The following is a 25,155-nucleotide window of genomic DNA, read 5'->3' as shown; positions in this document are numbered from 1 at the left end:
GAGTCTGCCTTGTTCACTGCTGTACACAGGCCCAGCACAGGACCTGGCGCTTAGTAGGATGAATGAACGAACGAAGGTCGGCTGCATGGACAGCACTGGAAGAACTTAGCTACTGCCGCTGGAAGCTGTCACGCTGAGAGTTTCCAGGGAGACAGCTTCCATCCTGAGTTTGCCTGAACTAAATCGAGAGCTGGGTCCAGAGAGAGCTCGAAGTAAACAGAGACCAACGATGCTGGCTATAATTGAGCTCATCCGTCTCTAGTTGGGCTAAGAGAAGGAGTAAGAGTGTTTCAGGAAGAGGAAAGGCCCAGAGGCAGTGAGCAGGGAGCTGCCAGGGAAACCACAAGTCATTCTCCCTGGATTGTGCAGGACTGAGGGGGAGGTGAAAAATGAAGCCAAACCACAAAGGGCTGTGTAAAGCCTTGCCAAGGTGGTGAACTTGATCTTAAAGTTAGTGGGAAATCACTAAAGAGTCTGGAGTAGGGAGTGAAGGAATCAGATCTGCATCTAAACAGAGAAACCATTGCAGCTACAGGACGTGTCTTGGGATGGAGAGCTCCAACCCCGACCTAAATCCTTGAGTTCTCTCCCAGGTTACCCCACACTGTACTTCTAGCTCTCGCTCTTAATGGAATCCCTAAATGGGTATAGGATGCAGGGCTTCAGAAGAAATCTCCCTCCTTAACACCTGAGTGGCTCCCCAAAAGAGACAGCCACATCCAAATCCCTGGAACATGTGAATGTGACCTTATTTGGAAAAAGGGTCTTTGTAGATGTCATTAAGTCAAGGATCTTGAGATGAGATCAGCCTGGATTATCTAGATGGGCCCTAAATCCAATGATAAATGTCCTTAGAAGAGGCAAAAGAGGAGAAGACACAGACAGAAGGGGAAGAGGCCATGTGACCATCGAGGCAAAAACTGGAGTGATGCCACCACAGGCCTAGGAAGCCAAGACATGCCAACAGCCACCAGAATCTGGAAGAAGCGAAGAATGATTGTCCCCTAGAACCGCCAGAAGAAAGCCCTGCTGTCACCTTGATTTCAGACTTATGACTTCCAGCACCGTGAGAGAATAAATTTCTGTTGTCTTAAGCCAGCTAGCTTGTGGTAATTTGTTACAGCAGCCACAGGAAACTAATACATCCCCATGCTGTAACTAGGAAGATTCAGCCTCAGGACCCTTCACCATCAGTGGACCCTTATGAACCAGAACACTTCCTTTCTGTTTAGAAGGTGTGACTGTAACAGAGGCAAGAAGCCAGGCTAGACTATCAGTGGATCCTTCTTCTTTGTACTGCTTGGCGTTGAAAGGACACCTTTGCCCACACCTAGAAAGCATATCACCAGAATGAAGCATTGGACAAATCAATGGAGCTGGGTCTTTGGCCAAGGTCCAAGGACTCTGAGAGTGAAGCTAGAATGCTGGCAGGGCTGTGTGGGGACTAATTGTTTGGGAAGAGCAGGGAGGGCGGTGAGTTGTTCTATGGTGGTGGGCACAGATGTGGCAGGGAGGATTGTTGTTCAAACAGGATTCCCAACTCCAGTTTCCCAAAGGGGACTGTGGTGCTCTGGAACATTCAGCTTGGCTTTTAGGGTGGGCTTACTAGGGCTGACATACTGTGAGACTTCATTCACCAAGAGTTCCTTAAAGCACCCACTGTATGCTGGCTTTGTTCTGCACTCTACCCATCTAGGTATCTCCCAGAGCACAGTCAATGTCTACATTTCCAGACAGTGAGAAGCCAGCCCACCCCTGAAAGCATCAGTACTTGACCTTCAGGTTTGCACTACGTGTCTCTTCCCTGGGGAAGCCTTACGTATATCTGTGGATGAGTCAGTTTCCTCTGTTAGACTGAGGCTTCTCTTTTGGAGGCCTGATCAACATTGTACTGTACTGATATAACTATCTTCATGAAAGAACAGTCCACGCCTTTCTCCTGACTAGCTGTGAGCACCCCAGTAACCAGCCTGGTCCCTGGCTCACTGTAGGTGTCCAATAAGTAGTTGAAGAACTAACCAGATCAATTCTCAGGCCCATCTGAGTTTTCAAAAGGAGAACGATTTCACCTGGTAGTTTCAAACCCTCTGACAGCACGAACAGCTAGGGGCCCGGGCTTAATCTCAAGAGAAGGAAATAGGATCAAAGGTGAAAGGCCCGGGGAATAAATAAAGCTGCATGTGGGAGGTAGAGAAGATATCACCTCCAAACCCAGGGTTGCCAGAGGCCAAAATTTCACAACCCTCCCTCCGTGAGGAGGGATCCTTGTGCCAACTGGTTTAAGTCTTGGCCAAGATGGCATCCCATACTTCCTTTTTTATAACCCCGTCTCTCCTCCCAAAAACCTCCCCCTCCCGAACATTAATTTCACGTTGTGAATAGCATTTGGAGGGACTGGACTCTAACAACATCCAGAGTCTCATCAAAGTACAAAAGGACACGTGACTCATCACAAGTTCTCCCCAAAGGGTCTTCGGCTTACGTTTTAACAAAAGAGTGACATGGTAAATCGGGATTGCAGACTGGTTGCCACCAGACCTCCTCTGTAAAATAGGGAAATAACGGTGCTCACCACGGATGGGAGAAAAGTTGCGAATGAGGGCGAGCAATCAGTGCAGTGCCTGGCCGCAGTCGCAGGACCAGCAGCAGCAGGGACCACAGTTGTTCTTCTAACCTGTGGTGTGATGAGTCAGAAGGTCTCTTTGAATCGGGTGAGGGTGGGGCAGAGGAGGTGAGGAAGGAAAGTATCAAGAAAGAAAGGCACCCATTTAGTAGAGTACAGAAGGAGCTGGCCAGTGAAGAAGGGTCTCAAGTCCCCTCGGCCTCCTTGTTCTGGGTCCTACCTCTTGCCTCTTGTCTGAAGCTCCATCAGGTAGACCCTGTTCCATTATGCTTGCCTCTTTCTTTTTATAAACACCTGCTCTAATGGACTAGCCTTATAGATTTGTTTATACTAACATGTAAATGACTGTTGGGGCTTTGCTCATTTGCATAAGGGGAAGGGCTTTCAGTTGAAATGAACACCATCGAGTGAGTGGGGGAGGCAGAGGGCTTTCTCAATGATTCAGAAAGCACAATGCCTATTCCATCTGGAAAACCAGCAGGTATTCTACAGTCTGGCTGTGCCAGGGGGGCCAGGCCATTTTGGTTTTGGTTAAACTGGCTGAGCAAATTCTGAACCCTCCATCCTCTTCCTGGAAGTAGGAAAGTAGGCAGGACCATGGTGGGGGGAGAGGCGGACAAGGGATGCTAGACAGAACAGAGGTACACAGAGCAGGAAGGGATGACTCCCTCCAAATGTGCTTCTCGGGGAAAGCAGCACTGCCAGGGGGAGAGCAGAACTCTAAAAAGCATGACTTTCAAGGTAATGACAAGTAAGGGGTTCTAGCCTTCCAGCTCTTTGGGGTACCCTCAGACCCCTTCCATGGGCCCTCCCGCCCCATGAGACATTGCAGGTCATGGCTGGCATTTTCAAGAGAAGCCCATATCATGGGAAGATGCAGTAACCCACAGTCAACCTGGATACTGCCTGGGCCTCCCCATCTGCCCTGCAGCCTGGTCCCAAAGTTAGGACTGGACCAGATTATGATGGGGAGTCGGGGGTCGGCTGGAGAATTCAGGTTACCAGAGATGGTCAGCACAGAGATCGTGGAAAGGACTGGTGGAGAATGCCACCTGCCCTCCCCACAGCATGGCCCCATCCAGCATGCTTCAGGACAGTGTGATGCCAGAGTGTGAAGGGCCTGGCCCCCAGCAGCTCCTAGGAAAGGGGCTCCAAAACAGAAGAAACAGAGATGGGTCAGAGCCAGTCCTGGAACACAAACACCGGTATATTTTGTGTGCATGAATGTGAAAAGAAAGAGACAAAGAGACCAATGGAGACAGAGCAGGCAGGGTGCACAAACCAGGCATGTATCCTTCCGAAGAGGTGTCATAGCTGGGAGACAGTCCCACCCGCCTCAAAGCCCCTTTTGTAGAGCAGGGACCTGCCGCTCCTCCAGGCCTGGGGTGGCCTCAGAGTGGAAGGTGCTTTCCCTGCCTTAGCCGTAAGCCCTCCAGGCCTGAGCCTCCCAATTTTCTGCATCCCCTGTGGTGGTGTCTGCATAGCCCAGAGCTCTATAAATACAGGTTCTCCTAACTGACCCACTCAGTGGCTGCCTCCCCAGGAGACCCATGCAGAAAGCGAGGGACCAGGACAAAAGGACTTCATGGGCACTCCCTAGGTATTATTGCTGTGAATAAGCATAGACCATTGTGACTCACTGGCATGGGGGGGGGGGGACACGGCACAAGGGACAGGATGCCTAGCAGATGTCAGAAGCGATTCAACCATGCAGGGCAGCACATGGCGATCTGTGACTCAGAGATGCTGCCATGTCCTGTGGAGAGAGGCCCAGGACACCAGAGGTTCATAAAAAGTGAGCAGATTCTCTGCTTTGCAGGGCTGGGATTACTCCAAACTTTGAGTCCTTGGGCACTATGGGATTGGGGCCCTGAAGACACACAGATCCTGTGGTCAAGCTCCAGGTCATCACCTCCCTTTGCTAGGGGCTCTGTCCCCTATAAGGGAGAATAGGAGCCTCAGGGCACCTGGATGAAGCAGAAGTACAGTGCTCTGCACGTTGCCAGGCAGGCAGGTTTACTCGGGGACCTCTCGCACTTGGGAGTTTTTGTAGGGCCCCGAGAGATAGTGCCAGGGAACAGACAGGGCAACCTCTGGAGCGGCCAGACCCAGTGGGCCACCCAAGGGCTTGCCCTGGCAGAGAATCATGGAGGCCTTGGGCTGGGAGACATCAACAAGCTGACCACCAAATTCTGTCGTGGAGGGGAGAGCAAAGGTGAGTAGTGTGGTCCAAGGGGCTTAGAGGGGTAGTGGGGTCCAGGAGACCGAGATAATGTGGATCAAGGGGAAAAGACCGAGGAAACAATTACTGACAGAACCGGGAACCAGACACTATTCTTCCTCTGGAATCCCCTCCACCTGTAGATGGAAAGCAATTGACCCCCACTGGAAGGCTGAACCCCTAGAAGCCCCAAAGCCCTGGAATTGGGGCCATAGTAAAATCAAAGGTAGGGTTAACCCCTGCAGAATGTAGGTTGTGCCTAGACTGGAGGAGCCTGCCCAGGACGTAGAGGCTGGGGATCGCCCTTCAAACTGTCCTGGACAGGGTCACTGCAGAACACAACCCTGCCAAAGGCAGAGTCTCCCAGCCTTTCTCCCAATCCAGGACACCACCCCTGCCCACCCCCCCCCCCCGCATCCCCACCCTGGCCTGTGCCCTAGCTGGTGCTGTCTGCACAGTCTAGGTGGAGCAGTACAGCAAGAAGAGGAGATTCTCTCCACAGGTGGTATTATCACTTTTAATGTTCTATAAAAAGGGAAAGGCTGATTTCTACCTAAGAGTCATAGTGTGGTCAAGAAGAGACCATGTACCGTGGGAAAGGCTGTGTTCTGATGGACCCCTCCACTCAGGGAGGGGGCAGAGCTGGAAGTGGGCTGGAGTTAGGATTTCACCTGTCTACTGCCAGCAATGGACCTGTCACTGAGGAAGGCGGGGCAACCGAGATGACAATGCCCATGAGCACGGCAGGGTTAATACTGTTTAAGGAGCAAGCTCAGTGGGTCAGCCTTTCTGGGAGGGCTGAGGACGGGGTAGCCCTGAGGAGGTTTTGCTGCAGGGCTGGGGCTATGGCAGAACCAGTACTGACCCATTCCCACTAAGGATGCTTCGAAGACCCTCCCAAAGCTGAAAGGCTCTTTCTCCCTCCCTCAGTCTCCATGACTCTCCACCACTGCATACCGGCTCCTCCACCACCTAGAAAGCTAGACTGCCCCGGCTGGTTTGAAAATAAACCAGTCAGGTACCTTTACTGCCCAACTTCCCCCCTTCACACTGATTTGTCTCTAGGTCCCCACTGTGGATCCATGGGGCTCATGATGGCCTGACTCTGCGTTGGGGGTATCATTCATTTTTAGCCACTGCAAGGAGGTGAGCACCAGGGGCCCTGCCACAATCCCCCAGACCGGGGCAAGTGGGGAGGCATAAGGGGGGACTTCTCAGGAATCGGGCCATCGACAATAGTGGAGGGAAGGCTGCAAGAGGGTGGGAGGGGTCTGCTCAGGGCTCTATCTCTGGCAGCTGCTGTGTTGCCTAGGGAGTTGTGGGTGGGGCAGGTGGGGTGCTTACATGGATAAAGGGGCTGCTAGTGGTAAAGGCTTTGAAAATAAGAGAAAAGGGGGAAATGCTGCCGAACACACAGGGATTGAAACCTCCAAAAGCCCAAGGTTGGTGGGAATCCAGCACCAGGGGGGGAGCCCCCGAAGGCCAAGGGATCAGCTTGGGACCCTGGGGGAGGGGAAAGGAGCCAAGGGAAGACCTCCCAGCCCTTGCAGACCAGCACTCCTGCCCAGCAGCCTCCTGGCTGCCCAGTCTCTTCTTAGGCTGCAGCTCAGCAGGCCCCTGGGGGAGGTATTGGTTGCAAGCAAGCACCTGAATATTGCCTAATGGAACCAGCTGAAGCCCAACTAAACCAGGTGAGAGGGAGGCAGGTGGCCCCCGCAGCAGCCCAAAGCCTCCTCAGGCTTTGCCTCCCACCTTCTGCTCCACTCTGTGTCCCTTAGTCAGGACAGGGCCTGCTGCTTCCAAAGTCACCCACGCAGTCCCGTCCCTGTGTAGCCACAGGCCTCCCGCCCCTGAGCTGGGCTGAGATCCACAGACCCTATCCGAAGTGCCCCTGCCGCCTCCACACCCCGCCCCCAATGCCTGACCACGCCCCCAACGCCCGCCCACGGTGGCGGGGGGTGGGGCACGGGGGCTCCGAGTGCCCTACGGGGCAGGGCTTGTGCTGTACAGAGGGGGCAACCCTACCAGCTTGGTACCCTTGTCCACAGGATCCATGAGAGCCTCCCAGCCCACCCCCCTCCCCCAGCTCAGTCAGTCTTGACGTGGCCGTTGGCCAGGGCCAGGGGGCCGCTGGGCTCCCCGGGCTCGGCGTTCTTGTCAAAGCGGAGGCGGAGGGTGTTGCGGATGATGAACTGCTCCATGATGAGGGCCCCGCAGAACCAGGGCACGGCGTACTCCAGGGTGATGAGGCCCATGAAGTCAAAGTCGAACTGGGAGTAGTCCCAGGGGCAGGCGTTGAACTGGCGCAGGATGAAGCCGGTGGTGAACTCCCACAGGTAGGTCCAGAGCGTGTAGATGAGGCAGCGCACCAGCAGCGGGCAGCGGCCGCGCAGGCGCAGGTACATGCGCTCCACGATGAGGATGGACGTGCCGTAGATGAAGAGCGCCCACACGCTCGTGACCCCCGGGAACTTCCAGTTAAAGTTCACTACGAATTCCCAGGCCGCCGTGAACATCACCTCGCAGAAGTAGCCATGGATGGCGTACAGGTACCAGCGGGACAGCGCCGTCAGGGGCTCGGCGGAAGCCATGGCGCTGACTGGGGCTGGCTGTTAGGGAGGCAAAGGAGACACAAGTGAGGGAGGAGGCCCACAGACTTGCCCGCCCCAAGTCTCTGGAGTGACCAGGCCGGAGGGGATTTCAAACCTGCCTGTACCTTTCTCTTTTAGTTACTCATCATACTCCTAACCCTATTCCATGTTCATTACTTTATTTCATATTCCTTACCTGAGCCAGGGAGGCATGAGAAATAAAAGGAGGAAAACAAACAGCCCCACTGGCTTCCTCTGAGAAACGCTACTCAAGTGCTACTTGGAGAGAGGTGTCTACTACCTTCCCTATAATAACTTCTTAGGATGATTGGTAGTCAGTGGAAGAGTACCCCCATTTCCAGGCTACTTGCTAATTTTTCACTAGGCCCATCCACTGGGGTCCCCATCTCTTCCCCCACTTCTTCTCAAACTCAGGTGAGTTCCACATCACTCATACTTCAAGTGAGCTCTTTCTAAGCAGCCCGTCACATGGGTCTTTTATGTGTGTGTATGTGAACCTATACATAACATAAAAGTTACCATTTTAACTGTTTTAAAGTATACACTGAAGTGATATTAAGTACATTCTCATTGTTGTGCCGCCATCACCACCATCCATCTCCAAAATGTCTTCATCATCCCAAACTGAAACTCTGAACTCATGAAACACTGTCTATCTCCCCATCCCCTCTCCAGCCCGCGGCAACCACTATTCTACTTTGTCTCTATGAATTTGACAACTCTAGGTATCTCATTTAAGTGGAGTCATGCAGTATTTGTCCTGTTGTGACCGGCTTATGTCACTGAGCCTAACGTCTGCATGGTTCATCCATGTTGTAGCATGTGTCAGAATTTTCTTCCCTTTTTAAGGCTAAATAATACTCTGTTGTGATCTACCTAGATATATTTTGTGTGTCAATTCATCCATTAATGGGTGTTTCCACCTTTTGGCTATTATGAATAATGCTGCTCTGAACATGGGTGTACAAATATCTGTTCGAGTCCCTGCTTTCAGTTCTTTTGGGTATTTACCCAGAAGTGGAATTGCTGGATCATATGGTAATTCTGTTTTTATTCTCTGAGGAGTGGCCTTGCTGTTTTCTACAGCAGCTGTACCATATTACATTCGCACCAGCAATGCACAAGGGTTCCAATTTCTCCATATCCTTGCCAGCACTTATTTTCTGCTTTCGTGACGATGGCCATTCTAATGGGTGTGAAGTGGTTGCGTATTGTGGTCGCATTTGTTTTTAACTGCTCCATTAAGTGGGGTTTTGGTGTTTAGTTTCGATACTGAGAGGAAACCAGTAGGCTGACAGAGGAGAGAGTCCTCTCCTTTACTTCTCATTCCCTTCCAATCCTCTCTTTTAAACCCCACTGGCCTTCAAGGCCCCATCATGCTTCTCCGAAGACTGGCCTGGCCCTCCACCAGCGACTGTGTGGACCACTCATTTGACCCTTTACTCAATGCCACCCCTAGTTACTATCCAACCAGCCTGTGTACTCCTTGATGGCAGCAGCTGTCTCCCGGTCCTCTGTTCTGTGGCCTTGGTACAGTCCTCCCCTGAGCAGGTGTTCTCTAAATGACACGTCATTTATGTGGAGGGTGGGGTGGGAGAGTTCAGGGTTATATCAAGAACGGGCAGGCAGAGCAGGAGAACATGAACCCCAGCTGCCAGTGGACTCCAGGCTGACACCTCTGGCAGTCCTCTCTCCGAGGTGGTAGAAGGGACAGAGGTTAACAAGATGACATTTGCAGTCTGCCCACCTGTCTGGGAATCCCAGCCTTACGTTTCAGCTAAAGCAGACCTAGTCACAATAATGCCTACCCATGCACATTGCTTGGTGGTCTTCCAATCACTTTCATTCACATTTTGTCATTGGTTCTTACTAAATTAAGACTCGTGTGAAGGGCAGGTAGTTTGACTTCCATTTTTTAAGAGAGGTAGTTGAAGCTCAGAGAGAAGTCATTTGCCCCATATCCCAGGGCCACTGAATGGAAGACATGAGACTAGAATCCGTATCTTTTGATTTCGACTTCAAAACTCATCATACTTCAGCCATCTCCTAGACATGCGTGCTTAATGTCACTCCCCTGCTCAAAAACATTCAATGGTTCCCCATTTGCTAATGAAACGCTGCAGTGTCGTTGGCCTGGCATTCAAGACTCTCCCTGATCTCACTCCAATCTACTTTTTCAGCCTAATTCTCACAGTCCAGCTCTCCGCGTCTTACCACCATCCCATCTAATGTGTTTTATGTGCCTTTCTCCTCTTGCCTCCACAAGTACAAACCCAGCTTACAGGTTACCTTCAGAACAAAATCTTTTTCATCCTCCCAACCACAAATCCTTTCTTCCTCCCCTGAATATCCACAGCATGTACTCTGTCTCTCTTTGGTACAGATGATTTTGTTTCACTGTTGATGACTTTCAGTCCCCAGCCAAACAGCTTTCCTGTGTTCTACACCTATTTACCCCACTCCTTCCCGAACACCTCCACCTAAGTGTCACATAGGCACCTCATGTTCCTTTCCCAAATCAAACTCATTATCTTCCCTCCCAATATCTCCTATGACCCCCATCATTTGTTTTCTTTTTCTTTTGGAAATTAGAACACTTTGTGCAATGTTTTGGTCCACTCTAAGCTTCTTTTTTCTTTTTAAATTATGCAATTAAAGGAGCACCCAGCACACAACTCAACACAGAGAGTATGGGAGGACCGGCCAGTGATAGGAGCCCAGGCCTCTGGCCTCAGGCTCGAGCTCCCCTCGCTGCTCCGGCCATGGCACCGAACAGCAGCCCCTCAGGGCCCGGGAGGGTGAAGGGGGAAGGCAGTTCCAGCCCCAGCAGCTTTCCTGTCCCTACTGGTGCCCGACTGTCAGCGTGTCTTGTCCCACACCTGTGGCCGGGAGGGGACCGCCTGTCCTCTGTCCAGCAGAAGGGGTGGTCACCTTCCCTTGCTGCGACGCGAGTATGGAGGGCCTCCCACCGGAGGTGCCGCCTCAGGCTAGGTCACCCAGGCTCACCTCAGGGATCATATGACCCCCATCTTTTTTTTTTTTTTTTTTTAATGTTGCCTTCACAAAGGAGGTAAAGCCTGGGCTGTGTTTTTTTTTTTTTTTTTAAAGAAGATGTTGGAGGTAGGAGTTAATTAATTAATTTATTTATTTTTGCTGTGTTGGGTCTCCGTTTCTGTGCAAGGGCTTTCTCTAGTTGTGGCAACTGGGGGCCACTCTTCATCGTGGTGTGCGGGCCTCTCACTATCGCGGCCTCTCTTGTTGTGGAGCACAGGCTCCAGACGCGCAGGCTCAGTAGTTGTGGCTCACGGGCCTAGTTGCTCCGCAGCATGTGGGATCCTCCCAGACCAGGGCTCGAACCCGTGTCCCCTGCATTAGCAGGCAGATTCTCAACCACTGCGCCACCAGGGAAGCCCTAACCCCCATCTTGATTAATGGTACCACCATGCACCCAGTTAGCAGAGAGAGGTCATTCTTGCTTCCTCTGCCACTTCCCCCCTTTAATCTGAACTCCCTGAAAGTAAGGACTTTGATTCAGCACTGCATCCCCAGGTGCCTAGAATAGTGCGTCACACACAGTAAGCATTCAGTTCAAGAGTGAAGACATTCTTGGTGGTCCAGTGGTTGAGTCAGTCTTACTGTGCAGGGGACACTGGTTCGATCCCTGGTCGGGCAACTAAGCCCATACGCACAATGAAGAGCCCGTGCACTGCAACGAAAGATGCTGTGCGTGTCACAACTGAGACCCGACGCAGCCAATAAATAAATATATACATTAAAAAAAAAAGAATGAAGACATTCCTATCACTCAGCAATTGCTACATAACAAATCATCCCCAAACTCAATGGCTTAAATAAACTCTCATTTATTATTACAACTCACGTGCCTATGGGTTGGCAGATCTTGGCTGGCCTCAGTCACAAGGCTGTGAGTCATCTGGGGGCTCTGTCCTATGCTTGGCTGGGATGGCTCTGCTCCACTTGCCTCTTGTCCTTCTTCTGGGCCTAGTGGACTAGCCCTGGCAAGGTCTTCTCATGGCAAGGGCGGAGGCCCAAGAGCGAGCAACCCCACTGCACCGGTGCTTTTCAATACTAGTTAAGTTGTTAAGTCACACCCACTAACATCTTGTTGGCCCAAGCAAGTCATATGGCAAAGCCACCAAGTCAGCCATTAACGCCTATCCTTTCTACCTCTTAAACATCTTTGAAATCCATCTCCTCCTTGTCATTCCTGTTTCTCATTCCTGCTCTAGTTCAAGCCCCATCATCTCTCACCTGGATGACTCCAATGGTCTCTTACTTAGCCAGTCTCCCAGCCTTGCATTGCTCCTTTCAATTTACTCATCACTACTGTGAAAGCGTGTATAGAAACAGCAGTCTTTCTAAAATGCACATCCAGTGTTTCTCCCCACTTAAAGCCCATTAGTGGATCTCTAACATCTACAGAGTAAGGCTCAACCCCTAGGCATGACTGGCAAAGCCCATCGTGATCCACTTCTGCTTCAGAGCCTATCCTCCCGATCTCTCCATTGCTGTTTTTGCTACTTGGGGTGCCCTTCCCCCAACCATGGCCTGCGAAGCCATAATCCTTCAAGATCCAGCTCTTCTGTGAAGACTTTCCTAAACACCTGCAACCCTGGAGCTGTCCACTGCCCTGTCCACCTCTGCACCCCGTTCACAGCTGTGATAACAGTTAGCGTTCAGCTTTGCCATGATTCCTCTGGAGGCCAGCACCAGTAGCCACCTGATAAATGTTTAATACAACATTAAGAGAAAAAAGCAGGATTCAGAGTGGAATGCTGAGTATGATTTTGAGTTTGCAAAGGCATACACACATGTAAATATACAAAAAATTTAGCCACAATCATCTCTAGATGGTGACATCATAAGTGATTTTTATTTCCATCTTTATACTTTTCTGTAGACTCTAAATTTTTTTTCTAACTAGTATGTATAACTTTTATAAAAATAATGGTATCTTAAAAACATTTGTTTTTGTTTGTTTGTTTTATTTTCTTTTTTTGGCCACGCAGCATGTGGGATCTTAGTTCCCCAACCAGGGATCGAACCCGCATCCCCTGCAGTGGAAGCACGGGGTCTCAACCACTGGACCACCAGGGAGGTCCCTTAAAACTATTTGTTGAATGACTATATATCAATCATCTTAGCACCTTGTCTATAGAAGATGCTCAGTAAATTTGCCAGACAAATGAACTTAAGGAAACCTGAAATTGTGTAAAATTAACACCCATTCTTCCCTCCTGAGCCATGCCCAACAACAAACCATGACTCACAGGTGTGAGTGGTGTGTAGGGTTAAGGGCAGGGGCTCCAGATCCTAACTGCCTGGGTTTGTGTTGTGGACAATAATACCCCCCCACCTGTGGGATCTAGGGCACATCACCTGACCTCTCTGTCTCAGATTCCTTATAAGTAAAGTGAGAATAAGAATAACCACCTCTGAGGGTTACGGTGAGCATGAATGAGCCAGGAGGTATCCACTACTAGGGATACAGCAAATGCTCAAAAAAAGATGGCTTTCATTTCTGGCACAGAGCCAGGATTCCTGGTCAGCGTCTCCCTCCCACCTGTGGCAGGGTCTTTCTGCCCCTGTCCTCACTAGCAGCCGGGCAGCCTTCTGTGCCAAGCAAGTCAGGTCTTCACCTCCACCCAGAGCACTAACCCGGCAGCCAAGCTACCCGTGAAAACAGTAATCACACATACAGCCCATGGAACAAACACTCAGCTGAGGAGAATCGAAGTGAGCTTCCAGCTCCCGTGTGGCTGAGGAGGTGTGATGAAAGGGGAGGGGTCTCAGAACCAGCCCTGTGAGGGCCTGGCCTTAAAAGAAGCGTGAGTGAAAGGGCCAGCATTCCTGGCACAGTTTCTCAAGCTCTAGTTTTATGCCGAACTCCCAACAGGTTGCTAAGCTCTGCCCAGAACAGAGCTTGGGCTCCAGGGAAACACAGAGCAGCGAGGAGGGGTCCGCAGTCCGAGGTGGGTGGACAGTGGTGGCCTGGAGACCCCTCTGCCTCCTGCCTGACTCAGGGTCCTCTGAACGCAGGTCTGTCCACCTGACAGGCACTCGTAGCCCTGGCCCCTCTGTCCCCCAGGATCCGGAGAAGGGACTTCTTCAGATGTGCACGTCAGCAGCCTCATGTAACTGGTGGAGTCATCACTCCGGTCAGTCCCCTCCTTGATGCTGATTTTAAAACCCTACTCTCCTTGCCTCTTGGTCTGATCTTTTGGGGGAGGCCAAGAATGGTTTCCCAGTCGGTTACAGATCAGAGGCTCCAGCCACGCCCACACCCCCGGAGCAGGTGACTTGGAAGAGTTGGACGCCCAAACCCTATGGAGCAGAAGCAAGATTAAAGAAGTGGCTGTCAAAGGGAGAGAGGGCAAGTGCCGAACAGAAGAGAGGGTGTGGGGAGAGAGAACAGGGCGAGCCCGAGGCCTGGATTCTGGTTTTAGAATCTCTGTGCCTGGAAGAACACGGGTAGGTGGAGGGGAAGCATACCTAGGTGAGGTCAGGTCATGTCTGAGGAGACCTGGACTGGTCCACGGAAGATGAATGGGGAAGAGCTGGCGGGAGCCAGGAGGCGGGGGTGAGGACAGGGGCGGGGACGTGAGACAGTGTCGTCAGGTGGGATGGCAGCTCACACTGTGATGGGACAGATGCTAAAATTAAAGGCAGGCATTGGCCTGGGTGGATTTTCAGAACTCCACTCCCCAAACCCACTTCTAATAGTCACCGGAGCTGTGCCTAAACTTTGAGCTAGGACAGGCTCCCCTCCCTCTGCTGGGCCCAACAGCCTCCATCCCTGCCTGGCCTCCCCCAACCTGAGCCCGTTGCCCCAGACCCTTCCAGTACCTCCTTGTTCAGCCCCGGGATCAGAGCCCCGGGTCTACCTGCATCAAGAGGAACCAGCAGTTCACGGGATGTTGCTTCTTTCTCCTGGTGACAGACATAACCATCCTGAGGACCATGACACAAAGATGGGATAGCCCAGGAATGAAAACTCAGGGTGGAGTAGAGAGGAGAGTGTGGGCAAGACTGAAAGCAGAGAAAAGAATCTGCAGAGCAGTGGATGGCTTCTCCAGTGGGATTTTAGGGAACAACACTCAAGTACAAGAGCCCTCATGTGTGATGAAAGAGCCAGGCACACGGAGTCCCAGCAAAGGGCCAGAGCCCGAGGCGAGTCATCAGGACACGGCACTGCCCCGCCAAGGAGACAGGTGGGGGAGGGGGAGGGCTGGCTTTCAGAGCCCTGCTCCCTAGGAGTAGCTCACCTGCTGCTCTTGGAACCCGCTGGGCTATTCCTTAGGGTGACAGAGAGCAGAGTGAGCAGTTGAGAGGAGCGAAGAGAATGCCATCAAAGTCCAAGACAGGCTGGAGGCAAAACCGGATGGGATGATTGCTCTTGGTTTTGCCAAAACCCCCCATCTTGTAGCATCTTAACTTCCTGGAACAACACGACAACTCTGGGAATTTTTGTCCAGAGGAGCGTCTTGCTAGAAAATCAGGATTCCCCTTCCATGCAGACAGGCTGGGCAAGCCTTCCTCTTTCACCTCGTTTACTTCCCAAATTTCACTCCCCATCCCCAGGCAACAAAACCATTACAGTTAATTAATACCACTGCTCTGGGGAGATGCACAGGCCTTCCAGGGGTCTCTGAGGACAAGGCATTGGGGACACAGCTTGAGCAACCCTGAGTGCAGTCTCCTGGTGGGGTAGTGGAATTAATGAGGGGTGGGCGGTCGCCCTTACCTCTGGGTGCCAGATGCAAGTTCTGAAACAGTCCTGAGCCTCCCCTGTGGTCATCAGGTTGAGGGGGAGGAAAACATGGGCTTGCTTCAGGGCCAGAAGGGAAGCAAGTGGGGGAAGATACCGGTGGTCACTGGCTTGCCCAAATGCCATAGAGTTCCACCCTCTCTTGCTGTGGGCGTCCCCCCAGGAAAGCTCCCTGGGCTGGTCCTCCTGCCACTTCCCAAGTCACAGTAATAATCAGGCACTCTTCTCAGTACTTCCCATGTACTAACGCAGATAATCTTCAAGCCCATTTCACAGATGGGGAATTCGAGGCAGAGAAAGGCTAGAAAATTAGCCTAAGTTCTTACAGCTCCACGAGGCAGAACTGGGATTCGAACCCAGCTCCAGAGCCTTCACTCCCAGTCAGCACATTGCACTGTTCTTGAGGCTGACTACAGGCTCCTTTGAGGGCACTACCGTTTTCTGAGTTTCTGCTTGTGGAAGGCTGAGATGGTACATGGAGAGACAACAGGAAGCAAGAAGGATGTGAGCTTCTCGGTAGGTCATCAGCGAAGCCCAGAACCGGTGTCAGAGCTCCTGAAGGCTCTCAGTCTATTCTGAGAGGCCAAGTTCTGTTCTGAAGCCACGTTCTGGCAGCGTCCACACGAAGATCCTCCAGGGTCACGGCTGACCCTCACAGGACCATGGCAGCAGCCACCCCTTTGGACCTTAAGGCACGTGCCATTCAAAGACCTCTCACCAGGACACACGTTACCCAGAGTCTCCCCGATGGCCAGCCTGCCCCAAAGCTGCCGGGAATCTCAGACGCCCCAGCCCTGCCACGGAAATGCCAGCCAAGAGCAGCGGCCAGCGTGCAGGCTGCCCAGAGAAGCCCTATGCCTGCAGCAGCGACAGCAGCCGGAGTAGCAGAACCGTGCAGGGCAGCCGGCCGGGGAGGATTTCGGACAGCCTCAGATGCTGAGCAAATCCCAGCTGGCAGGTGCAGCGGGGGCAAGTGGGCTTGGGGAACGGAGTCAGCCTGGCACCGAGGCTTACCGGGGCTCAGGCAGCAAAGGGCAGCCTGCGGGTGGGGACTGCAGGACCCTTCCCAGACTTTACACGGCTGCCTCCCTGTTGTCATTCAGATCTCAGCTCAACCAACACCCCTCAGAGGAATCTCTGATCCAAAACAGCCTCCCCGTCACCCACATCATCCCATTTTAGTCTTAGCGCTTTCACTTTCCGATATTTCGCTACTTGTTCATTGTCTGTCTCCCCCAATTAGAGTGAAAGTTCCACAAGGGCAGGGCTCTGCCTTGTTCACTGCTGGGTAACTAGTGCTTAGAACAGTGCCTGGCAGTAAGACCCACTGATACCTGTGAATGAATGGATTGATGAATGAATGAATGAATGGGCCCAAACAGGCGCAGGCCCTTAAACACTGATGAGAGCAGGTATAAAGAGCTAAAGAGCTCAGCCTTTCTCTTCTCCTCTTTCTTAGGAAATATAGCCTTTAAAATTTTTTTATATCTAGCATTTTAAAATGTCTTTCTTTTTCCTGATTACAAAAGTGACATTTGCTCACAGTTGAAATTTAAACACTGCAGAAAGGAATGATATAGAAAGCAAGTCCCCCATCATCCCACATCTTAGAGAAAATCACTTTTAGTGGTATGTGGTGTACTCATTGAGATTTAATTTAGTTTTAAAAGAAACAAATCCATGCATCATAGAAAGAAAAGGCATTCATAATTCCAGCAAACTAGCAGCCATTATCATTCCCCCTTTGCGATCTTTTCTCATGTGTTTATTTTACAAGTTACCATAATGTACTTATCCTGTAACCTGACACTTTCACTCATTACATCATAATCAATTTTTCCAAGTTGTCATATATCCTATGTTCTCCTTATTATAATGGCTGTGTAATATTCCACCAAGTGGAAATCTATAATTTACTTAACCTAGGTGTTCAACAAAGGGAGAACAACTGTTTCCCATTTCTACTCTGACAATGACACCACAAGAACATCTTTCTTATGCCTGTAACAAGAGAATTCAGCCCTTTTCTTTGCTGGAACTATTTCCTAAAGAAAGATTTCTTAATGAACAATTCTACAAGTGGTATCACTGAACAAAAGGGTACAACTGTTTTAAGGCTGACGACGTAGGTTGTTCTGGGGAATTCTGTGTAATGCAGGGAATAGGTCTCCGTCTGAGTCACCGCGTTCCCACAGTGGCCTCCACGACCATCTCTCTACCCCCCAACCCCACTCCCACAGTCCAGGCTCTCTCACACCACCCCGGCTATAAATCAACTCGGTAACACACTTCCTGAAAGACCCTCCAATCACAAACTGATTTTGCAAGCCTCGGTTGACTGAAAAATAGATTCTAGCCTTGAGTTTTAAACTCTCAACTAGCAGTGGAGTCAAGATCTATCTAAAGCTGAGAAATACCCGGTTACCCTTTCCCTCTCTGCAAACTCCTACATAGAAGCTAAGGGCTCTGGGCTCCCATGGACCAGTCCAACAGCTCCTAAAACTTGTCCGAGTACAAACCCACCAGCGCTCCCTGCCCTGGTTTCCAGGGGAGCTCTCTGCCTGCTGGCCCCCGGTCCCACAGTGGGACTGTCTTGTCCTCTTCAGACAGAACAGCCTTTAGGCCGGACAGCCTCTGGGGCTTGGGAGAGCAGCCAACTGTCATTTTTTTAAAGCATCATCAAGGAAAAGCCAGAGGCCGAGGCTGGAAAGAAAGGCTATGTGAGGACAGGTGAGACTCCCCAGCCAGGGGGCCCCTCGCCCTACATGCCGCTCCTCTGGACTGAGGAGGAGATATGGCTGAAACATGGCAGAAGCAGCAGAGAACTTGCTCCTCTTGACCCCCTGGTGGCCACGCTTATGGCAGCTAAGGCACCACAAAGCCTTCACCATCCAGTGCCCTGGATGCTCTACCCAAGGCCGCACAAACCACTCATGGCTTCTGGGCAGAGTCTGGAAGCCTAGGTGAGATCCAGTTCCCACTGCACAGAGGTGAAGCCCAGGGCCCAAAGCACCCATGAGCATACAGATAAGAAGGAGAATTGGGGAAGATGCCATCTCCTAAGTGCTGGGTGTCTCACATCACTCATGTCAGCCCATCTGGGTCTGACCCAGTTCTTAGAGGCCATGTGGCTATACAATGGCTCTAGCATGTGACATGGCCTGAAACTGCTGGAAAACCCCCTCCCATTCCAGGACCATAGCCCTGTGACAGGCCCTTGGACCGGAAGCAGCCTCAGAACTGGAACCTTCAGGCCTGTGCCCATGCTGCTGAGGCAGGAAGGGCCAGGGATCCCCTGGGAGCCAGTAACATACTCACTTATCACACCCTTGAGTGCGCGGCTCCGACCAGACATCAGGATCACTGTCCAGGAGTGTCCCGGGTTAACCTTTGTCCCGGTGCCTGGCTGGGCCTCGGTGCCATTCTCAACAGTGTGGGCAAGCATCAGCCCCAGGGCTCAGCTGATCCTCGGCTAGTGGATGGGTGGCTTCCATTTGTTCCTGGAATTAAAGAGGAGGAGTGCATTAGCTTAAACTATCCCCAGCTCCGAGCCACCAGGCCAGCCAGAGAGGCGGCCTCGAGGCGAACACCACAGCTCCGGGCTCCAGGCTCAGCGCCTGACACTCATCACACCCAGGCCATGGGGCGTCTCCTGGAGCCTGCCACCTCCTCTCTGCCATCCTGCTTGCCCAGGTCTGGTTAATCCGGAGACGAGAGCCTGGAATGGATCCCAGGCAGTTCACATGGGGGCTAGGACTCGGTGCTTCTTGTGCCATGAGTGAAGTGTGTGCACACTTGTAAATCTGAGCAGGGATATAATTTTAGAATCCAGCTCCATTCTCAATTTAGCTTCAAATTACACTCTCACCTTCCCCCTGTAGTGGGTACATCTGTTCTCAAGGGCGGTCAAGAACCTCACGGAAGACAGACGATGTAGGGCATTTGTTTTAGCATTTGGGGAGCCAAGCACAACTACACGTGCAAAAACAAGCACACCAACAAAACGTGTGCTAAAACCCTCTACCCGCAATCCCACTGCCCTCGTATTTATTTCATTTTATTATTTTATTATTATTGTCGAGACCCTTCCTATTAACATCGGTAATTGACTATAAGCTGATATAAATCTGACTTTATAATGCCCCTTGCCACATACATATTTTTAATAGAGCCCTAAGACTTGACCATCTGATAGAGACTTCGACATTTTTTTTGCTTTAATATGAAGGTGCTGAAGCTTCCCTGAAAATCCCTTGGATAAACTGTACCTTCTGCACGAGCCCAGGGACAGGGATCAGATCCAGCCCAGCCCTACAGAGGGATGGACCGGCTGCTCAGAAGCTGAGAATAGTGTGTGACCGGCGGAGGGAATTGCCCCCATCCCCCAGTGGACGACCAAGCAGGGTGGGCCACAGAGGCACCACCCTGCGCTGATGCCCATGGCCACCCTCCTCCCTCCCCCAACCCCCCAGGCTCTCTGAGCAGGGGTGACTCGGGCCTTTGCTCCCCGAAGGTGACAACTTGCGAGGCAGCAGGGGAGCCAAGAGAAGTGAAAGTGCAGGGCTTGGGGACCTGAAATTCACTGTGTGCACCTGTGCTTGCAGGCAGGGAGGGCATGCACCCCCGGGTCTCTCCCCTGGGCCTCTGCACTGAGAGAAGTGAAGGACAGAGTGGGTGAAGTGCTGCGGGCTGCTGTGCTCTCCTGGCCTCTGTCCCTCCCCAGCTCCTCCACAAACAGGAGCCCCCAACCCTGCCCCACCCGTCCCCACCCCTCCCTTCTCCCAGCCTGCCGGGCCATGGGCAGGGATCACCCTGGAACATACCTATCAGGGGCATGTCCAGCGCGCCCTCCATCTCCAGCACCACCGTGACCCTGTGCCTGGGGAGTTCGATCCCCCCACAGGCATTTCCCCTTCTCTGGGCCCTAAGCAGGCCGCATTAACAGCACTAGTCAAAACCAAACAGAAACAGAAACCAAAGCCCACATCCTGGCAGCACAGCCTGCTGGTCGCCACGGTTAGCCCTGGCGGCCCGAGGCTGGTTAGGCTGCTGCCCTGGCAGATGAAGCGTGGCAGTCAGAACAGGCTCCCTCCTGGGGCCAGCCTCATGCTGGACACCTCCTGCTTCCTGGTCTGCAGGCTCTTCCCCCAGGGGAAGAGCTGGACGAGGAGGTGATGGGGTCCCACCTCTGCCTCCAAGTGCACAAGCTGTCCCCAGACCCCTCTGACACCCTCTGGCCCCTTAGACCGGGTCCCACGGTGTAGAGGGCATGAGGCTCCCTTGAGGACAGCATGACCTGAACCAGAAGTTTTTGGAGTAGAGGAATGTGTGAAGAGCCCTTATACAACTAACATGTGGTAGTACTTGTACTTTTTCAAGTATATGACCTCTCATAATTCTCCCCAGACTCCTGCAGGGAAGGCAGGAATTATCCTACCTCCCCACCCCCACCCTGTCCCCAGCCCTGCTGCATTTTAAAGATGAAAACACTGAGCCTCAGGATATTAAGAGATTAGGCTAAATCTATACATTTGATTCAAACCCTGGTCCTCGGGCGCCAGAGTCGCCCCTCTTGCCGTATAGCATACCTTCAAAGTGCTTTCCATCCCAATCTCATTCTCAAGGCACACATCTGCATGCACTCATCCTTCATTCGGTGTAATCTACTTAGTCCATCCTGTAAGCAGCTTATTTGTAAACGTACAGCCAAGTCCGTCCAGCTTCTCCTTCAACATGTCCCGATGCCCCAGAAGCTTGAAGGGGCAGAGACTACCGTGCAATTTCAAGCCCTCTCTAACTGCCCTCCTCTGCAGCCCACCATACCCACTCCTCCTTTGAGACCCTGCCCCCTCTTCATTCCTTTGTGATGCCATCCTCCCACAGCCCCCCAGGTATTCCATCACTGATGTTCCCACAGGACTCTGAACAGCCTCCTATTGAAACATATTGCCCCATCTTAAAATGATTATGTGTCTGTTTCCCCCTCCACATGATGAATTCCTTGAGTCCATGAAACTTCTGTTGGATGGAGGGACAAGCAAGGTAGAGAAGGATCCAACTAAATTACTGGGTGATTGCAACATCCAGTGTTATTAACCAAACATAATGATGTCTGGTGTTCTCTAATTTTTAGGCCACCATCATGGACGGGTTCTCTCCCACAAAGCACCATAAATGTTGGTTTACAATGGGCAGGGCTGTCTCTGGAGACCAGGGAAGAAAGGAGGGTCCTCGCTATCCTTTCTCCCACCTCCAAGAGCCATCACCCAGGCTGAGAGGCGAGGATAGATGGGGTGAGTGCCTTGGGTCTGGACAGTACAGAAGACATGTCACATGAGGAGGGATGGGGCAGGAACGGAGCGTCCTAGGCATCCCGGGAGACACCGCAGGCTTTCATATGGGCAAGGAGCCAAGCTCAGGCTCAGGTCAGAGAATAGCAGCGCCTATTCTGTTATTTCTACAATGTGCTAGCACTCTCCAAAGAAGCGTCCAGTTTCCATATATGTAGGATTCATTTCCCGAAGAGGTTTAACCAGCAGCTGCTGGCAGGAAATTCCCTCTGCATCATTCTCTCTCCTCCCCTATAACTATTTAAGGTAAGCTGGGCTTGCAGGATTGCATCTCTGCTTCTCTGACCGGAACCTCAAAATCAAATCTACCCCCATCCACCACCCTTCTCCATGGCCTGGAACCGAAGAGTGAAGCCAGGAAGTGGCAGGCAAACACTATCCCTTTTTCTCTCCTATTCTCCTCTTCCCCAAATCACCCCACCCAGGTGCCCATAGAGTAAAGAGAAGATGCCCCAGAGACCCACTGGGGAGCCCTCTGGTTTTTCAAATCCTCCCCAGTTCCTCCCTTTTGACCCAGAACAACTGCTTTTACTTGTCCTGTAGTAAGACCAGCCCTGAACACAAGTGGATTGGCAACTTCCCAAACCAAGGAGTGACCGTGCTCAGCTACAGATGCAATTGGAATGCCAACCCCCCCCCCCGGCCAGGGGAAAGGCTGTATCTGGTCAGCTCCCCCTTGGGAGCAAGGAGACCCAGGCCCTGGGGCCTGGCTGGCATGCGGAAGAAAGGGTGTAGATAGGGGATGGACCCCCCCCCCGTCCACTTGGCCATGTCCTTCCATTCCATGCCCCTCACTCTGGGCTTGGAATCTGGGTTACCCTACCTGCTGGACATCTCATCACCCTCTCTTCTGTCTCACCTGTAGGCTACCCTGTCCTGACAACCTCCTCTTCTTCCTTCCTCCTCCCCATGCAGCCCACTCCACCTGACACACCCCTCCCAATGTCCCCCCCTGGAACCAACCCCGACCACCCACCCCCTACGCCTTAGAGGGTGGCCTCTGGCCCTGTGCTCCTTTCCTTTCCCTCCCATCCCACCCCCTCGCACTGTGTAGCTGCTGCTCACTGCCTGAAAGGCTGGACAGCTGCTGGGCTCTCTAATTAGCTGCCTGGCTGCCATCCCAGAGCAAGGCATGTGTTACTGTAAAGAGCTGCCTCACCTCCCCTTCATCAATAATCCCCTGTGCAGATCCCATCAGGCGGCAGCTGAGGGGCCCTGGAATCCTCATCACGTGAGACCAGCAAGGCTCCTTCTGTCAGCTGGACAGGAACAGGCAGCGGACTCACAGCCTCACCCGCAAAGTGACCGGGAATTTATCTGCTTTCTCCCTATGACGGCCCACATCCTTCGGGTGTCCCACAGGTGAATCCACCGCACCTGCCCCTTCATTGCCTCCCCGGTGGAGGCAGAAAGAAGCCCAGCTGGTCTTTCGGAGGACAAATCTGGAGCATCTCAACAGCGCGACTCCCAATGCCCTACTTTTCACAGCTTGCTACAGCCAAGCCACCCCCAGAGATTTCTAAACAGCCGGGGGACCCGGTCCCAGAAGTCCTGTGGAGGCTGGTTTGTTTATACGAGGGGTTGTATTCCAGCAAAGATTGACTACCTGGTGAAGGCCAGGCACTGTACCCCGTGTGAACAAGACAAGGTTCCTGCCCCCTTGGTGCTCACAGTTCTGTGGGGAGACAGACCATAAGTAAGCCAGCCAGCACATACTGTAATGTCTGGTATCAGGCCACGAAGGAGGGCAAAGGCCTGGAAGGGGACAGAAAGAAATTAGATGCAGGAGGGCGAGTCTTAAACTTCTCTAAGGATCTAGCATCAGAGCCTACATCAGAAAGACACAAAGAAGCTTAGCAAAGAGCTTTGGGAAAAGCATTCCAGGCAGGGGGAACAGTAAGTGAAACAAGCTAAACAAGCTTGAGAAACAGCCAGGCCAGAGAAGCTAAAGTTTGTGTAATTAGGGGTCAGACATTCTCTGCCCCTTATCGCAAGGGTCATCTGGTGATCCCTACAGGGCCAACTAGGTCAGGGCAAAGTGCCCAACTGCCAAATAAATGTAGCTAGTCAACTGAAGACTCTTCTTGCAGGCAGGGGCTGGAAACCGTGAATTCCTCATCAGCTGTTGCTTGGCAATTTTATTAACACATGAAGGGAAGGTGAAATCCTTTAACTCATGGCCTGGAATTTCCATCTGTTTCTGATCAAAAGAATTTAAGTAACTTCACCAGGTCCTCTCTAGCCTGGGTGTTTCACCTTAACAAGAAGGTAAATATTCCTTTTTACTCCAGGTAGTTTGTTGGATTTTCTGTCACTTACAATCAAGAAAATTCTAACTAGCACAGATGGTTTCTCCTCACCTGGAACACACCTAGCTGGCACGAGAGTCACGTATCTGAGCACCACCTACCCATCTCTGCTGCTGTGAAAACCAGTGGCTCTGCCCTTTGCAGACAGTAAGGGGCAGAATCTCAAATAAGAAAGTCGGATGCCTGGCGTGGTGGGTGAATCTCAGCGGGATGGCTATAGCTCTGGGGGCTCCAAATCACCCTCCTGGTCACTGATTTTGTCAGTTCCCCTTGACTTACCTGGTCCTTGCCAGCAACTAGCACACCTTGACTTCTGAAAACAGGACATGAGAAAACTAGTAGCCTAGAGATGAGGCCCAAGCCAAGATCAAGAAGTGCACAGAGAGATATTTTTCTGAAAACTGCAGAACTGCACTACCCAGTTTGAGAGCCACTAGCTACATGGGACTCTTTCAAATTTAACTTTAAAAATGAATAAGATAAAAAAAGTCAGTTCCTTCGTCTCACTAGCCACATTTAAAGTGCTCAATAGCTACATGTGGCAAGTGTCTACCATATTGGACAGTGCAGATGTAGAACATTTCCATCATCACAGAAAGTTCCACTGGACATTGCTCTAGAACTTACCAAGGGTGACGAGAAGGCTGCCAAACACGCAGACCTAAAGCTGAGCTGAGCTGAGCTTCCTTGCTCTTGGAAATCCTCTTTCTTTTCTGAACAGACACCACTGCCCTCATTCTCTCCCTCAAGCCTAGTTAACCAAGGCTGCCATTGTGAGATGGGGGAGGATGAACCCTTGTTCCAAGAAAGTCACTGTCTACTGTCTGAAGAGTGACTTTTATCCAAGAGGCCAGGAGAGGGCTCTGGCCATGGGTAAAATGAGGCCAGCCTCTGAGTCTCTGGCTATAACTCAGTGTAGGGGGTGCTGCTTGGACTATTTAAAAAACTCCAAACCATTTATTGAGTACCCTCTATGTGCCAGGCAGGTGTCACACAGGTCATCTCATGAGTCCCCTCCATGAGCCCATGAAGCAGGCATTAACTCTGATTGACAGGAGGCAAGGGAAGCTCAGAGGTTAAATGACAGCTAGAAAATGGGAGGGCCAAGGGTTTCATCAGCACTTTCCCCCTGCTACACCATTCATGGGAGGTGCAGATGTGCAGACAGGAATTAGGGGACTTAATTTACCTATGGCAGTGGGCCACCTAGAGCTGCCCTTTTTTCTCAGGGCAGACAATCTCATGTAAGCT

At 51.8% G+C, this 25,155-nt stretch overlaps 1 protein-coding gene across 4 annotated transcripts in view; it reads right to left on the bottom strand.

Moving 5' to 3' along the window:
- Window positions 1-3,812: 3,812 nt before the first annotated feature.
- TMEM229B (transmembrane protein 229B) overlaps window positions 3,813-25,155 on the bottom strand; it is a 40,330-nt gene continuing 18,987 nt past the window's right edge. For 2 of the 4 annotated variants that reach the window (XM_060140790.1, XM_060140779.1), the window contains exons 2-3: window positions 18,564-18,745; window positions 3,813-7,453 (exon numbers count right to left, since the gene is read on the bottom strand). In XM_060140790.1, the coding sequence (XP_059996773.1) occupies window positions 6,932-7,435 (504 nt within the window). In that variant the 5' untranslated portion in view covers window positions 7,436-7,453; window positions 18,564-18,745 and the 3' untranslated portion in view covers window positions 3,813-6,931. Of the gene's footprint in view, window positions 7,454-18,559; window positions 18,746-25,155 lie in introns of all 4 variants that reach the window. The other 2 variants (XM_060140809.1, XM_060140800.1) reach the window with 2 other exon arrangements.

The sequence above is a fragment of the Lagenorhynchus albirostris genome, chromosome 1, assembly GCF_949774975.1.
Source record: "Lagenorhynchus albirostris chromosome 1, mLagAlb1.1, whole genome shotgun sequence".
NCBI classification, from domain to species: Eukaryota; Metazoa; Chordata; class Mammalia; order Artiodactyla; family Delphinidae; genus Lagenorhynchus; species Lagenorhynchus albirostris.
This window is presented reverse-complemented; position numbering and strand designations above follow the sequence as displayed.